Below are 19,876 nucleotides of genomic sequence, written 5' to 3'. Positions count from 1 at the left end.
TTGGAGGGTTAAAGTAAGCGGGGTGCTTTCATATCCCCAACTCACGCTACGGTAGTATAAAAAATTACCTCCAGATTACATTACATAAAAAGTCTTTTGTCATATATTTGTAATTAGAAAAACAAGTATCGTAACTTATAACTTTAGTTTATAATAAAAGTTAAAATAATAATTTTAAATACTATATGTCGCTTGTAACTATCCACTCGGCTTTAAAAAAATTAGGTAACCTATGTGTAGACTATGCTCTATATCTAGGCCGGTTTCATGGAGATCCGTTCACCCGTTTAGGAGATAAATTAATTATTTCCATATAAAAATCAATACTATCTATACTATTATAATAAAGCGTAAACACTTACTTCTTTGTTGCCTAAGATGTCAGCAATAACACGATATTTTTGAATAATTCTTTGGTAATAAAAAGCCTTACACTTACGTCCCGCTTTAGGCTATATATTTTAACGCCATTGAACTTAGGGGGTAAATATTTTGGATAAAAACTCTAATGTGGGAAAGAGACCATAAGTTGCTGCCAACATCAAGGAAGCAAGGTTGCCATGTTTTGTCATCATGTCATGTTACTTTGACATTTGCAATTGATAATTTGACACATGTAAAAAATAAAATAAATTTTTCATAATTTTATGCGGATGAAGTCGCACGGGAGCAGCTAGTTTTGTATAAAATATTTGTCTTCTATTTGTCATAATTTTTTTGGCTCCAAGTATATTTAACCTCTACAGTGTGTGCAATGTTAGTTCTTAATGCGAAGTTGTTATTGCTAAAAACATATTAAAAAACAAATTTCCTCCAGTAATGGTTTGGTGTCGCGTGATCGGACAATTTTACGTCGGCCCGATACCAGCAAATGGCGGCCAACACGGTTGTTAGTAGCCTGTTAAATAACACGCTAACTTCTATATTAACTTTTACATCTTTCGTTCAAGCGAATAAGCCTATATGAATACAATTTGTTTAAAAAATGAACTGCAAAAAAATAAAGAGAGACACTGTTTAGTTAAACAAGTGTTTTAACTCCGATGTCCATAGTTATATCTTAGTAATAAATGCAAAAGTTCAGATGGCTGGATGTTTTACGAACGGATCACGATGAAATTTGGCATAGATGTAGGATACTAGGCACATAGGATGCTTACTTTTGTTTTTTGTAATTCCACGCGGACCGAGTCACGGGTGAAAACTAGTGTTTCATAAATATACTTATGTATTTGTAAGTACTTTATTTATTTACTAGTCAAGATGGAAAGATCCGTTCAGTCAGTTACTAGCAGTAAACTCTAACATCCATCCATCTAAACTTTCGCATTTATAATATTGATAAAATTAAAAATGAAACGTAACATAATATTATTATTACCTCGTCTTACTTTTTCAAAACAATTGAATTATAATTACAACAATAATTTGAATCTCTAATTGCCGCTATTCAATTGTTTCGTTGTTAAAATTATTCATAAATTCAACTGCAATGAAATTAATTACTATAATATTATTGTTTTAACAATAACTTGGAGTTACTTACATGTAGCTTTCCAATAAAAGTAATAATTATTGTTATTTATCCATCAATATCCCCTTGCATTGGTTCAATGAGCACCGGAGCCAGAGGGCGGCCGTGCGCGAGATGGTCAGACGAGATCGCGGCAGTGGCGGGTGCGGGTTGGCTGGACGTGGCGAAGGACAGAGAGCACTGGTCAAAGTTGGAGGAGGCTTTTACCCATCAGGGATCCATACAAGCATTAAAAATAAAAAAAATAATATATAAGTCTATAATAAAACATAAAGTAATTGTATGGAATGTATATAAAGCTAAATAAATAAATAAATAAATAAATAAAATCCCCTTGCATTATTTTGCATCTATAATAGAATTAACAATTTCATTTTTACATACTACTAGTTGTTGCCAGCGCCTTCGTCTACGTAATATTAAGATAAAAAGTAGCCTATAATGTGCCCGTCTATGTCAGCCACCCTTCAGTGAAAGTCCGGTCGAAATAGACCCATCCGTTACAGAGATTACCCGGAACAAACGCGGCTTACGGACTGACAGACAGACAATTTTTTTTTAAATGCGATTGTCGTTATCAGCAACGCAAATACATCATCCTCCCGAAATCTGGAATTTTTCTTTTGATATTACAAACAGACACTTCAATTTTATTATATGAATATGAACATTGACCAATTTAAGTCGTACTGGAGTAGCGGTTGCTAGCTTAAAACAGCCCAAATCATTCTTTGGAGGCTAAGACCAACTTTGGTCCTTTCGACAGATAGTTAACTCCCTCGTACGTTCACCTTACAATTAAAGTCTTTTCAAAATTGATCAAATCGTTTCGAATATTACACGGATAAATGCGGCGACTCGCGACTTTCGACGTAATTTTATTTATAATAAAAATAAGCAAACAAACAGCGAGAACACCGAGGTGGTCAACGACGCCCATAAACATCCGCAACACCAGAGGAACTACAGATGCGTTTGACAACGAGTAATTGTGTCCCTACTGCCTATAAAGGCATATTTTCTCAGATTAACTTCTCAATGGTCGATATTTGTTAAAAATAAGTACAAATAGTTAATCGTTAATTGACCGCTGTTACCGGCCGTTGCGATTGTGAAATTCGCGAAATACAAAAAGCGTCGCGGCATGCACTCGGCCGGCGTAATGGTCGACTCGCACGAACCGACTAACATTAATTAATTTAAGTTTTCAACAGATTAAATAGGTTTTTATGAAGCAATTCATTACACTGTATTCTAGTGTTTTATAAAAGCTATAATTTTTTACATAGGTAAGCGGAAAAATACTTTGAATAATAATCAATTTCGCATTTTTATATGTGAAAAACTTAGAATTGGAGTATTTTGAATAGTTCACACCAAAATTTAAAAATCATTAAAAACTAAAAAAAAACTGTACACTGGAATACAAAACACTCCAATCTACAAGCAGACCATACATGATCATACAAAAAAACACAGAGTAACAAGGTCCTTTGCCCTATATCTCTGTGGAAATCAGCCTCCTCGGACAAAAGGTGTGCTCTAACCACTGAAAAATAAAACATTATAACCAGTTTTGTTATCGAGACGTACAATAGCGTTTTGAACAGGGCTGCCTAACAGCCCTTAATTATAACAGAGACGGCATTTTCGCTTTAATTATTTTGTCAAGTTTTTTCTATAACATGCTTTAAAAATTTTAATAAGCCACACGTCACTACATTTTCTGTTGTAACAAAGTTTAAACTGAATGATTTTATTTACATCAACATCTCACTGTTATGCACAGGTAGGGTAAGCAGAGATTATAATTTTCTATTTATCGCAATCATAGCACACATTTACCTCCACATTCCTAAATCTACACTAGTTTTTAACTTGATAATGCTTTAAAATAGTGTTCAAATGATAAATCCAGATCGATCGGGTATAAATAAACATATAAATGTAATAAACGAAAACTAACGAGATAAATAAAAGAAAATCGTACTCTTACTGTTCCATATCTGTCAAATAAATTGCGTGTTTCCCGTTGGACCTATCACCGCCCGATTAACCTGCCCAAAGCTAAATCTCAACGGGAAAAAATCAAGATATCATTCGCGTCAAAGATGAAAGTGACATAAATTATAGAATTCGTTGACAACCCTGTTGCAACAATCGCATTCTCAAACCCGGCATAATACGCGTTAATACCATTATTACCTGTATTTTCCTATTTGTTTATGATCGAGCATAATGGTCTATTACGGATGTTAAATTACTGAACGAATGAACGTAACGCTATGACCAGCTATTGATTAACAAATAATTATTTTTGCCGACACGCCGTTTCTAATGGTCGACGCTTATCGCCATATTTAATTGGGGGAAAACGTGCCTTTGATATTCTGCTGGTTGGTTACGTTTGCTAATTTGATTGCAAGAACGTCTCGTAAGTAATCTCTTAGTGTAATCATTCAATCTTGATTGAATAGTGAATTTTATCAATAAAACCGATTGATTGTACAGGTAGCTCCATAACATGCTTTATATATTACAAAGCTTCAGAAGCTCCATGCGTTCGGTTTCAAAAATATGTCTAAAATTCATCTGTTTTAACGAATACGTATATATGTAGTTTTAAAATCCGAAGATGTATGTAAGTTTTTAAACTGAATACTGCAGTTGCAGCTGACTGTACTTAGCACTTCGTGGAAGAATAGAACTATATTTCCTTAATTCTTTTTTTAAAGAAAACTTCTTCAAAAATGTTTTCTTAATACATTTCTCTTATAAATATTGTTTATGAAAATATTACGTTATTTTATTACTTTTAAATTTGTTTAAATTCACGACAAACCTAAACAAAAGAATTACTAATTGTAATAAAATTAACTAAAATCGATTTTCCGATTTGCGGAGACTTGTAAATAAAGTCGACGTAGCGCGAATCGATTTCTACTCGATTCGAAAGGTTTGTCGGTTCGATTCGTTCAGCGGGATCGTGTTGACATGGCGAATATTTACGTGATTTAATGGGGACCTATCACGAAAATTTGTCAGAAAGTATTCGTAACGTCATGGAAAAAAATTTATAAGATTTGTTTATGTACTTTACGCCCACTGTACAAATGATGAATGCTTTTACAAATTTTCGTGCTAGTCTCCAGAAAACCACATATTTACATTTGTATGTGCCTTATAACAAGGTATTGTTTATATTTAAAGATAAATGTAATTATTGTAATATCACAAGTATAGCCACGGTATATTGTATAACTTGAGTGTAAATCTCTTTAACAATTACGCCGAAGCCGTTGCAAATTTGTCTCAGAATGTAATACGTATTTTATTTAAACTAATTAGTGACCAGTAATGACATAACGCGGCCCTAAATGTACCTTAAGTGCAAACTCGAAGATAAATACGTCCATATTTGTCTATCAGAATAACTGTAAAAGCTTATCGCGCCAATGCGGTCTCGTTAGGCCATGTAACCTGAAACCCTATTACTAAACATTATAATAATCTAAATTGGACCTTATCAACACGTAGTAAGTGTGAAAATGCTTTAAGCGCAGTTTAAGGTCTTTTTTCGAACCGATACTCGCACGATTGCCTCTCCTAATTGGTTCTCCATCTGTTTTAATTCATTTCTGCGATAGTTTTACAAGTATTTTATTGACGCGTGGCTCCCTCTGGCCGCTGGATGGCGTAACATCGATTAATCGATTCGTTTGCTTGCGGATCGCTCGATTGGTTGCCCGGAATCCTACTTAATTGTTCGATTATTCGAATCGGATACATTTTTGTACGCCATTTTGTTTAATCGAATTAAAATTACTGTTACTAAGCTTTCTTTAATCTTTTTTTTAAATTCAATTGTAAACAAAATCAATTAATGCAATAAGATTCTAAAATACGAAGAAAATTGACTATTAACCTGACTATTGCATTATGGGAGGTCTTTTAAGATTGAAGTAGACTCCACTTTTATATAATGTACTTTAACTGCATTGAATTAAAGCCTAAATTCAAATATATTAGTGAAGATAATTCCAGTAGCGTCTTCAGTGACGCGTGCTGCCATCTCTTGGCCGTTGACAGCAAATAATAAATCTTCGGATAACATCAGAGGTGAAGATTATACGGTACTGGGATCCCCATCACGCCATCCGTGCTTCCTGCACAAGCAAATTAGTAAGGCTCTCGCAGAATGTATGCGCTAATTACCTTAAACTGAACACTCTATTACTATGTTGTTAAGATTGAAAATCGAACAAGCATTTTAAAGTCGACAGTAAATAAAGGTGGCGCAACACTCGATGGATATTTTTAGTAGTTCGCAGAAAACGGCGACTTCTGACGATGGAATACAATGAACACTACAGCGTCAGTGTTTTAGTACCCTAGTTAGGTGAGTCTTTATGGTTAGAACACGAACTTAAACGGTCTTGACTATTTAACAAATGAGGCATAGAACCCACACGATCTTTTGACGAACTCGTATTTATACTTTGACTACGCATAGAATCCATTTATTAAAACAATCTCTTAACACGTTTACTGCGGCAAGTAAAATTATAATTCTTCATTTGATGCGGCGGCGGGTCAAAATGCGCCCCCAATGATATTTCCGCCAGTGCGTGGCAGGTCTTTCTAGACCCACCAGCACTAGGATAGATAAAATTGCTATAACTTTGTGGAAACATAATGTAACATTTGATGTAATGTAATGTATACAACTGAGAAAATCGTTTCGCATTATCGAGAGGAACATAGTTTTCTTCGTCCTCACCAGCTTAAGTACCGCGTCAGGTCGATTTCGGCCTGTTATGCAGTGAGTGTGTTAAAGTGTAAATCAGATTAATAATAAAAGAATTTTAATTATTTGGTTAAACAAATACAAAATAAGTCATTGCATTTTATTAATAAAACACAAAATGAATATTATTTTAATAATCAGTAATTCTAAATAACAATATATTTAATAAAAGTTTTTATATATATTATTAGAATCCTAAATTTTATATATTTTTCAGAGTTCATTTAAATAAAATGTTAATACAAATTGGATAATTATTTTTTTAAATAAATTGTAAATTAAATTTGCACATTAATTGTTGTTTATTACTCGAATGTGAACAAGGAAATGTTATTTTAATAAATTAATTAACTAAAATTAGTACAACTTAATTATGTTTAAATACTCGTAATCTACATTTTATTCATTGAAGATTTATCATTTATTAGTGTGAGTTTTCACTGCGGATTATTTTTACAAATTTAATAAATTATTTTTATACAGTATATTTGTTAAGATAGAATCTCACTGTTATTAACTTACTTGCTATGTTAACGCAGTCGAGTACAAGCTAATCAAACTAACGTCAATAAATTAAATTTTTATCAATTTCGTTAGTCAGTTATAAAATTTATATTTAAATAATGTCAACGGACAATTTAAATATATGCTAATTTCTTAATTATCATAAAGATACCAGGCTACTGTATATGTTCAAAAATACTGACAAACTTACTGATCTGCCAATTCTTATATTATTAAATACAAAATGAAATAAGCGAGTCGTTTGTTAGAAAATAAATGATCACCTAATAAAAGCGCCAATAGTCTAATGGTTTGGGTTACGAACTACCGTTCATGTGGTTGAGGGTTCAAATCCCGCCATTCGACTATTGTGAACCATATCCTAGCACAAGCCTAGATCTTAGTTGGAATGGTTAAAGGAAATATAAGTAAATTACCAAAAATCTACTAATATTTATAAAAAATGCATAAAATAAAAACGAAAATGTGTGTTACGACGTGTCATGTTACACGTCGAACATAGTCAGTGTTGAACTTAAACGAGTTCCGAGCCTCTCGACGTTACATGCAATGTTACACCACGTAACACTGTAACATTCAAATCTCTTACTAATATAAATGCGAAATTAAATAAATAAAACATTCTTTAGGATATGTCCCACCACTGGCTGATAGAGGTTCAGATAGCTTAAAATGACGTCACAGTCAGATACGGTAACAATATCCGATATTTCCATCACATATTTTACACGTTGGATTGTTATCAGACTATTTACAATTTGGTGGGACAGGCCCTTAATCTTTTACAGTTCACTTTTTTATATTTTTATATAGTCCGATTCAATAGAAAATGTTTAAAGCTTACTAAGTGTGATTTTGTTGAACAGAAACCAATATTGATAATATATTTAAGTGATCAATACACTAAAATGTATAATTTATTAAAGTGGCTGAACGGGTTTAGACAGATTTCGTTTTTGAATAAAAAAGAAGAAACAATAAAAAAAATTAAATCAAAATTAGCGCGGCAATTATTACAAAATACAACAAAGTATAATGCCAGCTTCACACAAGAGCGGAACAGTAAGACAGTGTGTTTGTTCAAATACTTTTTAATAAAAAATCTATTGATATGACATGCTAGTAGCATCTATACTAATATTATAAACAGGAAAGATTTGTATTTTTGTATCTATTATTATATTCACGTAAAAACTACTGGGTCTATTTCAAAAATTATTTCACTATTAGATAGGTAATTTATCTGTAAGTAACATAGGATATATGTTTTAATTTCACGCGGGCTAAGTCGCGAGCAACAGCTAGTATTCATATATTTTAAAACAATATAACTCTTACCAGTTATATTTCAAGTTAAAAGGCACTTGCACAAGAATTGTTTTTGATAGTAGCTATATGTTCAAACAGCGTACTATTCTAAGACAGTTCTGCATTCGTGTAAAACTGGCATTATTTATTTTAATAATAATTGTATCTAAATAGTATCCCTGCTCTGTCACTGTTCTGCTCTTGTGTATAACTAGCATTAAAATCAAAAGGCCGTTTTCTAAATGGAAATATTTTAATGTATAGAGTTCCACGAAAGGTATAATTTATGTTCTTTGAACGGAATCGTGCGGTGCTGGCTCGTTCGATGACAAATGATTCAATTCGCAACGCTTAATTACAATTAACTTTAAGTTGTTTTATGATTGGTTTTATTGCATACTTGAATTTATATAGTTTCGTAGTTCAAAAGTACTTCCGTAGACCAAGTTTTTTTTATAGTAGAAGGGGCCAAACCAGCAGCGGATCGCTTCTAAGTACTAAGTTCTAAATTAGTCGTAGAACAGACGTTTAGAGCTGATTTACAATGAAAAATCTACAATTAGTGAACGTTTATGTATCCGTTAAAAGACTCTGAGTACCGCAGGTAATAATTTATTTCTGAGTTGATTATGAATTGTAACATCTTCGATCACTAAAGTCTTTCAATACAGCGCCATCTATTGTTAAACAAGTAAAACTATTTTTGTGAACCTATAAACAACATTTTTGCATATAATTAAGTAGACACATGTTTTAATTTTAAATATCTTATTTGTATCGGATTGTATAAAAATTTTAATTTGACGCAATCATTAGTCGACCATTATGCTACACAAATTTATTGATATGTGACTTTTACTGGTTTTAGATAAAGGAAATTTATACTTTTCCGTAATAGAACTAGTCATATCTAAAGATATAAAAAACCAATGATAAATTTAATCTATTTATATAAATAATAATAAAATCAATTATGTTTTATTACGAGCAATGATACAAAAAGCGTTTTAAAAATATTTTATTGTTAAACTAGTAACCATTAAATAACAATGGAATCTATTGTGTTTTATCACGAGAAATGATACAAAAAAAAAACAAGTGACTGAATTGATGAGTGTCTTACTTGACTTGTAATTTACAGGCAATATTCGAATCCCGCTTTACCAATGAGTTTTCGATTTCTGAATTTCATATGTACATATTTTACCCCACGTTCTTAAGATGAAGGAAACATCGTGATGCAACTTGCATATATCGGCTAAGAAATTAAAGATATGTGTGAAGTCAACCAACCCGCAGTAGGCTAGCGTGGTTGACTATGGGCTAGTCAGTATAACTTAGGGTAGGCTCCGAGCCACTCGGTGAGGACATAGTCAGCTGGTGGAAACTAGTGAACTAGGCTATAGTCAATTGCACACTGCAGGTTGATTGCACTTTGAATTTCATGACATACTAGCTGTTCCCATGCGGCTTCATCCGCATGAAATTATAAAAACTTTATTTTATTGTATACATTTGTCAAATTCAATTGCAAATGTCAAAATAACTGTTACCATAATAACCTTGCTTCCTCAATGTTGGCAGCTTGTAGTTTATGGCCCCACATGAAGGCCTTTTTTAATCCCTAAGTTCTAGCTAGCAGTAGCTAGTGGCTATATAAAAATATAAAGCGTAATGCATGTCGTAAGTGTAGTTTTTTTGTTATTAAAGAAAGAATTATTCAAATATATGTTGCGATTGCTGATATCCTACGACATTAAGTAGTGTGTGTTTACGGGTTATTATAGTATAGATATATGATTCACGATGCTTTTTTTTCATTTAAAAACGTCTGAAAAATGTATACATACAAAATTAAAATCAGGAAATAAATATAAATGTTGTATGAAGTTGAGTTTATAAGTGGTAGGCCGCGGCGTGGGAGTCCGGAGTGCGCCCCGTCGCGCTCGGCGCACGCGCATTAACATGTTCATTTATTAATAAAGCCATACTAATGTAATAACTCGACACCGATCAATATTTATTTTATCACAATATTGACAATTTAATGTCTAGTAAAATATTCAATTTATAATTTATTTTTGTATTATAGTGCGAACAAAATTTTAATTTAATATTATAATGCGAAAGTTTGAATGGATTTTTTTTTAATATGTAACTATAAAACGGCTTAACGAATTTCGTTAATATTTATCATAGATAGTAGAATTTGTAGAACATAGTCTGGAAAAACATATAAAATAAAAAGCAAGCGTTTTTAAAATTCCGTCTGGATGTAGTCGCGGGCCAAAGTATCACATAGAAAGTAAGATATAAAGAGCTTTTATAATAGTATTATAATTTAACGGTAACATTACAGCCATTTTGCTCTTCATATACATATACAGTTTTTCATTGTAGTAACATTTGTATAAATATATTGTCATCCCGCTCAAACGATTTGAAAAAAAAAAGAGACTTCAATGTTTTAGTACAAATATTATGGCAGACGACTATCATAGTAAAATTCTTGTCTAACATTTTATTTCTAATAGAATAACTTAGTTTATGACTCACTTTTATATTATACTAGCTGTCAAGCTAAAAAAACAAAAGTAAGTAGCCTATGTGTTCTTCCAGACTATCCTCTACATCGATACCAAATTTCATCGAAATCCGTTCAGCCGTTTTGGCTACAAACTCTAACAAACATCCATCCATCCATCTAAACTTTCGCATTTATAATATTAATTCGTAGAATAAAAAGAAAAAAAAAACAGTATTTATTCCGAGTAAAAAGTACTTAATAAATTAAAGTAACTAATTAATTATTTTTTTTAAAATTACTTACAAAATTAACACGAGACTACAGAGTCCTGTCTACATTTTATAAGGTTCAGAGACGTCCTGCGGTGATCGTGGTACGACTTAAGTAAGGAACATTACGTGGGCAGTCTGTACCGTATAACTTGACCACAAAATGTGTAACACGCACTATTATATACATCTAAGAGATATCAATAATTAAAGATAAAGATAAAAAGCGTCAAGACACTAGTTTCACTAGCCAAGGCTAAGGGTCGTTTTCACCAACAAGGCAAAGTATTCTTACATGTCATATTGGTTAAAGTCTACCGAAATGTATAGCTAAATAATTAATTTGAATTACATCTTTTCTTCTTGTTGCTTAGAGGTTGCTAAATTAAAGGGATGATTGGTAAAAAAGTCATTAGATTCATTTCTATAACACACACATAAACTGTTTTAAAAACAATGAAACATCAAATTCCGAATGACTGCTATTATAGTTTAATCAACATTAAAAGACATTTATGGCCGTTTTCTAACTTTTAACTATTCGTTTATATTTTTGGTTCGATTTTATAAATGCATTTCCTAACTTTGTACGTTAAGTTATTCCATAAAACACAAACAAACATTAACGAATAGCTAGGTAATGACAACATAAGTAAAGACTTCAGAAACCCCAGCATTAATCGTATATCCAATTTAATTAATATGTATAAATTAAGATAAGTACTAGACATAGAGAAACGTTTAAAGCCAATTCAAATAGTTCACTTAGTAAGCTGTGAAGTCGAATTCAAAGCATAGTCGAGGCGCAATAATTGCATTTAACCTATGCGAGTACAGTGAGCAACAAAAGTTGTGCAACTAATTATAGAGATACCCAATCAATTACCGAGCGTGCAATAGGAATGTGTCTTCGTTTGACTGTACAGGGTCGGATTTTGCGTTTGTTTTACATTCATCTTTTAGTTAATGTTGTTTAAAAAAAGGTATAAAAGATGAATAAAAATAATTTAATTTAATGTGGTTGATTTGATTCATTTCCTACTAGCTGTTACTCGCGACTTCGTCTACGTGATTTTGTTATGTTACTGATCACATAGCTTTTTAATGGTGGATGAATTTTTGAAATAGGTCCAGTAGTTTTGAGATCTTTCAATGTATACAAGTCTTCCGTCGTTATAATATTGGTATAGATATAGATGTATGAATTATCGTAACTAATTCTAGATTATTTAACTTTTTGCTAACCCTACTCAAGATTGTTTTATTATTTATTAGAGTTTCTTATTATAAATTTATCATACTGTATATTTAAAGGTAATCATTAAAATGTCTCTGAGTATCATAAACAAATAACATAAACGAGATATCAAACAGTAACCATCATAAATCTATTAACAATGATGTTTGCGAAATGAAAATTGGCAAGCAATCTGTTAAACTGCTCAGTAATGATCGCAATAATACGTATAGACCGATAAACTTATTTGACCCGGTGGGTATAAGTGACTAAATTCATCATCATGACTATACCTCTTCAGAGGCTCGGCAAAGTATACTGCTAAAAATCTCTATCAATCATGTCTGAATTATCTACGTGCACATCTTTAAGACAATCTATACTTTCTTCCTTCTTCCTCTACTTTTGTAGCCATCCACATTTTATTTTAGTACTTTAGGTGACAATTATCGATCCTAATAATATGTCCATACTTATCTTTTGCTTCTCTATTTGTCCATAACTGACGCTACTTTTCAACTCCTAATATACATTCTTAATTTTGGCCATTCTTGTCAGATCACACATTTTAACACTATATTACGATGGCTTATCTTTATTAATATTTAAAAAAAGTGTCATAAGATCTTGTCGTGTTTTCTTTAACATTGTAACCGTTATCGATCAGCCGCTCCACCGGTCCAGATATGTTTGTCGGACTATAACAAGGGTACTGAACAAGTGAGGCTGTCAAACGCTCCCGCTGGCATGGAGCCAAAATACTAATGTCCCATTGAATAGTGCTATTTGTAAAGTGGCCCGAGCGAGACGGAATACTGCACACATGTATAGATACGCCATTGCTCGTTAATTATTGGGCCATAGAACTGACGATGTAATACGCGTAAAATGTTAAGGTATTTTTTTTTAATTAACAACCAATAACAATCTTGTGGTTTTTTCGATTGTGAGGTATTTGTATGTAACTGGCGACTCCGTCTGCGTAAAATTAAAAAATAGTAAAAAAATGTAGTCTATGTTACTCACAGATAAATTACCTTTCTAACGGAGAATGAAATTTTAAAATCGGCCCACTAGTTTTTGAGTTATTTCAATACATACAAAAAACAAAAATACATCTCTTTCCTCTTTATAATATTTATATCGAAAAATCTTTGCTTCGTGTCAAATTCACGCAATATTTAATATTAAAAGATATGACATGGCTTATAAATCTGTTTGTTTTACTTTCTGTAACAAATTCTTATCGATTTACTTTAAATATAGCGTGCAAAAATAATATTAAAATATCAAAACTAATACGCGACACGGTTAGTGAGAATTAAGACGTGGCGACAAATAAAATATGTAATATATAATAAATAAATAAAATAAATAAAATAAATAAAATAAATGTAATATATCAAATTGTGTGTGACGTTTGAATTCGATACGATATTGAAGTATTTAATCAATTTTAACTATGATATATTTATAAAAGTTTTATTTATTTCATAACTCCTAATTTAACTACGTCTGTATTTATTGAATCTAATATTATACTAGAAACTAGATGTTGCTCGCGACTTCGGCCACGCAATATTAAGATAAAAAGTAGCCTATAACATGCCCGTCTATATCAGCTACCCTTCAGTGAAAGTGCGGTCGAAATCGGCCCATCCGTTTCGGAGAATACCCGGAACAAACGCAACTTACGAAGTTTTCGTTATCAGCAACGCAAATACATCATATTCCTCAAATACCTGGTATTTTCGTTTTGATATTACAAACAGATACTCCACTTTTATTATACGTGTAGATGTCTTTATTATCTGTTGTGATTTTTTTGAAAAATATCTTTAAATTGCAGCTTCCTTTTTTGCACTGTATCTTTTTATTAATTTTACGTACACTAAGATAACACACATAATTTCACTTTATCAATTCCTATTTAATTTATTTCAATTGTTGTTTGATAAACAAATCTGATAAATAAAAATAAAAACTTAATCGACACAACAAAGTATCAATTCGCTTACTTCGTGGCCTACATTTAGGAAACGATTGAGTTCGGTGATGAATGGTCGAAGTGAGAAGAGTTCGTTTGATCGTCTTATAAATATTGTGGGTGTAGTCGAAAGGAATTCGAGAACGGCTCTTAATAGTCTCCTTGCAGAGGCAGTTATTCACAGCACGTTTGGATGCGACGTAAAACATTCACCAGCGGAACAGTTAATTATTTGTTTAAATATCAGTGAGGATGTTTCTGATTTATCGATGTTTAATTTGTATTATGTTGCAATAAATTTGATATAAATACAGTCATCTTACTAATGTTAGTTTTAAAAGGAAGAGATACATTTTCGTAGATACTTATGTGTTGTAAAATTACGAAATTTAGGGCCTGTCCCACCAAATTGTAAATTGATAACAATTGAACGTGTAAAATAAGTGATGGAAATATCTGATTTTCCTTGTCTGACTGTGACGTCATTTTTAAGCTACCTGAGCCTCTGTCAGTCAGTGATGAGATAGGCTCTAAGATTTCGAAGCTGTGTGTATTCAATTGTTTTATAATATGACTTATAATTGCTTTAGTTTAGTTTTATTGTACACTTTGTATATCGTGCGTATTTCCCATTGATGATTCTAATGGGAAAATAATAGATTAATCAGTAGGCTGATCAGCCCAACGGGAAACATCCATTTATTCCTCTTAATTCTTTATTCAAAACACCAAAAATCATCTGAACACATTGTACATACATTTAGACATACGAAGTAAATCACTAACTATCAAAGCATCTTGTACAGACAACAAAAACGTCAGTCGAATTGTCTGAACGTTTAAAATATTGGAATAAATGACATACCACGCCTCGCACGATTAATGGTGATCGCGTACAAAAAGCAAACACACTCATTAATATATCAAGTGTCCTTTTAGTCGCGTAAATACAGTCAGAACAATCAAGGGATGTACCGTGCGCCATCAATCTTGATACTTGATAAGTTAAAGTCTAATTAAAGATACATCGATTGCTATTGAACTGTAAGACCTTTTAATTTAATTGTAATGTTTGTTCCTGCAGGGTTAAATGGTCAATATAAAAGGACTTTAGTGTAGATATGTGTAACTTAATCTTTACTAAGGAAAGCCCATAGTAAATAATAAACTCAAAAACTATCAACCTGATTTTATCTCCATTAAAATACTTTATTATCCATGAGTAATATATGCATTTTAAAATTGTATATAAAAAAAATAAAATATACCATCTAAATTACACAGACATAGTCTTACTAGTTAAGCCAAAAAGTATCAAAACGATTGTCTTCCATAATTCATTCCCTTGTTTAATACGTTTTTTAATATAAAAACAATAGTTAATGTATTTAAGAGTATACGAAACGTCTCATATTTCTTTCGACGCGTCCAAAGTCACGACGCGCGTGTAATTCAGAAGTTAACATCTGCAGCAGATATCTCTTGAACAATTAACAAGAAAACGAAGGAAGACGCGAGTGAGTGTATTTTTAATGTATAATTTGGGGGGATTAAAACGGCCAGTACACACTATCGAGGAAAAAAAGGATTTTCTTCAAGTTGTTGTATTCAGATATACTAACTTTTTAATAATGTACCGTTAAAAAGCAATTTCATCTGAGAAACGGAAATTCAATTAGTAATAAAACTTTACTTAAAAATAATCGCATCTAATATTTGAAAGGTTAACAGTATTTTGTCTTGGTATAATTTTTCATTTAAATCGAAAATCGGATGTTAATAAAAACGGAATTCAAAGAACACAAGCTTGTTTATTTACTGTCAAAAATGTCAGAAAATGACGTATTTATTTAAAAGTGTTTGGACCGACAATGTTTGATACTTTTTAGTACATTTCTCTTGATATCCTTTCAGTTTTACGTAATCAATCAAAAGTATTTGGCTGAATATCTTTGCGGCCTTTCAATCCTCGTGTGTATCCGCCCTAATATTATTTTGGTCTCCCTTGTCGTCGGCGCTCGCTTTGACGTCTAAACACAACATTAATACACTACGACTTTTTTTCTTCCCTGTCACATAATTTACTTTTTTTCGTTCTTAAAGTTTTTTTTATGTGGCCCATTAACTATTAAGCGTTCCTCGTACATTTGACATGGGAATTGATATGTTACTTTCGTAAGCGCCGTGACTAGTCTAATATTTCTGTCTAATGCTAATATGCTGAAACCGCGAAATTAAATTCACAATTTGCTAGCTAATTCCAACCTTATTGCCATTAAATTTAGGTCGAAATTATAAAATAAAACAATATAAATAGTTTATAGTAGATAATAGCATTAATAAAATTATAAGACAAAGTGTTCCAAACCACTTTCATAATCTCAAATAAAAAACAGTCTTAATGTGTTACGAAATATTTGGGAAAATACTAAATTGTTTCTAATATCTGTAAAAAAAAAGCCCGCTAACATTTTTAGCTGACCGTGAACTTTAGTTAAAACTTACGTGTGTTGGCAATATTTTAACAATCACTTAAACTCAGTTTTGCCAACATTTCTGCACAAACCTTATACTTTAAGGTAAAATATTACTAAACATTTATTCTTAGGAAAAAAAACAAAAGCTTGTATTTTTCCACACTATCCTCTACATCTATGACAAATCGAGAGTGTTCAGCAGTTTACTACAAACTCTGACAAACATCCATCCATCTAAACTTTCGTATTTATAATATTAGTAAGAAGTAAGATTTTTAATAAAGATGTATTAATATCTCATAGAAGTGACTTGAAATTTCCAACACAGATTTACTCCAATTTATTTGTTTGCCTGAATAACTGGCCAGCAACAATTAAGAACGCAAATTACTTACTAATCCGTCCATCGCTAAATAATTTAAAAATTACAGTCGTATAGATCGTATCGGACCGCACGTTCCAATCTTTTTTTTTTGTTTTCTTAATGCGATTTACCGAACAAAGAATGACATACCATTCGGTACCTTTTGTATCTTTTTTATTATATTTTTCATACGACTGCTTCTTTTCAATTTGTTTTCGAGTTTTCGATTTGAGTTTAATATTTTTAAAGTTTTATTTAGGAGGAATTAAAATATTCCTTTTATTTACTTTTCACTTTATTCTCGGAAACATATGAATAACAACATTATTATCAACAGTCCAGTAAACTGATACAGCTCGTTAATTAAAATATTCGGCATCCGTTTCATACATTCGATAATATCGACACAGTTAAATTTGTACCTTCATGTTTTGTTATTAGAGTCAATTATCCTCAAAATCAGATTCGGAATTCGACTCCAAATGCAATAAATATAGCATTGTATTAATAATGCACAGTAAAACACACTTTAAGAGTAGACTAATAAGGTTCTATTTCCAACAGATGCTAACGGAGAGCCGCCTAAGTTGAAATGCAACTTGAGGAAGCATAAACCAAACCGCAAGCCGCGCACGCCCTTCACCGCACAACAGCTACGCGCGCTCGAGAGCAAGTTCGTCGACAAGCAGTACTTGAGCATTGCCGAGCGTGCTGAATTCTCGTCATCACTAGGACTTTCTGAAACACAGGTAAAATAAATTAATTCAAAAAAAAAATAAACAACGACAATTTAGAGCGTGCGCACTCCTAAAACTAACGCCCAACTGTTTAGTCTCGCTTTGATTCCTATGAGCTTATATGGTGCGCGCAATACTCGATTTTTACTAGTGCGATTAAACAATTGAATTGGCTGTAAAACAATCGACAATCGCACCAGTTTTGCGATTATTTAGTCAAAGATGTGTCCTCGCTCTTATGCTATAAAATCAATGTTTTCTTTCCTATAAATGTTTGTGTAGTATTCACGTATTCTTAAGTTTTCATAAACCTTTTTACTATGTTTAGAACAAATTTTAATTTTAAAATCTTCTTTATCAACAGGTCAAAATATGGTTCCAAAACAGACGCGCGAAAGCGAAACGAGTCCAAGAGGCGGAGATTGAAAAACTCAAGATGGCGCAGTTTTCCCGCCATCCCCACCATTTGTACCCGCATCCCGCGCTTCAACAGTATTTCCACCCTCACCCCTTGATGGGGGGTGGCCGCCCCATGCCGCACATGGGCTTACCGCCTCACCTCTCTATGGTCCAATCCCCAGTATCGGGGACCTCCTCGCCTAGCACTCAAACTAGCGGACAGCAATGAACTTTTTAATTGTCTATGAATCGAATCTGTCATGTTGTGAAATTGTATACGGTATTTTAAGTTTTGAATTTCGAATACGATTGTTTATTCTTTTGTCTTGACAAAATTCTTGATGGCCAGTAATATCGAATCATACTTTTTTTAAACTATAATATTACCGTATTATAAAAAGTAAATGTTTTCAAAATAATTTGTCAAATTGGATTGTGAAGTCTGCATTATTTTCGAATGAATTGTATTTTATAGTTATAATATTATGAATTTTAGATATTGTAAATTATTTTGTAAATATTAGATTAATTATAAGAATTTAATATTACCGATATCGTTTCTATTAAGTTAAATACTGTATAAAATATTGTTAGAAGTCATACAACCAAATTCTTAATTCCTACATTATGTATTATCCCAGTACAAAAACTATGCGAAGTGTTGACTTACAATAATTTATGTAAATATGAGTGACCATAGCATGTTATTTGTACTTATGTAGTAAAAATATATCAATTTCGCAAACGAACCATGTTGTTTTAATATCCATCTACTAATATTATAAATGTGAAAGTTTAGAAGGATGGATGTTTGTTAGAATTTGTAATCTGGGGATACTCTGGAAGAACATATAGGATACTTATTTTTTTAAATATTACGTGGAAAGAGTCGCTGGCGAAATCTAGCAATAAAACACTATAAATTCATGTTTCACAGGCAAAATATTAAAGAAATTATAAAGATTATTTACGTAAACATATTTTAAAATATTGTTTATAAAACATCTTTGGAACCTACTTAACAGTTTATCGGTGTTGCCAGCTATCAGGACGGCCTATTGGCACTTATTTAAAACAATCACAGATAACGTAATGACGGTTTTAATGTTAATAACAATATGCGTGCTGTGTCGAGAACTAATTTAAATATATCCATTAAAGTTAATTGTGCGATAAAGTGCGAGGTCAGGTCATATGATACTGAGTATATAACATAGGGGGTATATCAGAATCTTTTTTCTCATCTCCTGTTTTACTCGGAATTGCTTAATGGTTAATTTTTCATACTAATCTTATTGTTAATGTGACAGTTTAGATGGATGGATGTTTGTTAGAGTTTGTAGCCTAAACGGCTGAACCAATTTCGATGAAATTTGGTACAGATATAGAGGATAGTCTGGAAGAATAGATAGGCTACTCCCTTTTCTTTTATTCTACGCGGACGGAGTCGCAAGTGAACGCTAGTAACATTATAAATGTGGCAGTTTAGATGGATGGAGTTTGTAGCCTAAACGGCTAAACGGATCTCGAAGGAATTTGGCATGAATGCAGAGGTTAGTCTGGAAGAACATATAGGCTACTTTTTTATTTTATTAATACCACGCGGAGTCGCGCGCGGAAGCTAGTGAATTATGAAAATGATTCTAATGTTACACGCCAAAATCTTATCCCTAGAATATCATAAAAGACAACGGAGTTGAGTTGA

General features: G+C 32.1%; 1 protein-coding gene across 1 annotated transcript in view; it reads left to right on the top strand.

Annotated features, from left to right (window-relative positions):
• Positions 1-18,920, top strand: part of LOC106102969 (muscle segmentation homeobox-like) — a 23,015-nt gene extending 4,095 nt beyond the window's left edge. Inside the window, exons 2-3 of the mRNA XM_013282590.1 lie at positions 17,600-17,784; positions 18,137-18,920. Of these exons, the coding sequence (XP_013138044.1) occupies positions 17,600-17,784; positions 18,137-18,400 (449 nt within the window). The 3' untranslated portion in view covers positions 18,401-18,920. The remainder of the gene's footprint in view (positions 1-17,599; positions 17,785-18,136) is intronic.
• Positions 18,921-19,876: the final 956 nt, after the last annotated feature.

This window comes from Papilio polytes, unplaced genomic scaffold (assembly GCF_000836215.1).
Source record: "Papilio polytes unplaced genomic scaffold, Ppol_1.0 DF823890.1, whole genome shotgun sequence".
Lineage (NCBI taxonomy): Eukaryota > Metazoa > Arthropoda > Insecta > Lepidoptera > Papilionidae > Papilio > Papilio polytes.
This window is presented reverse-complemented; position numbering and strand designations above follow the sequence as displayed.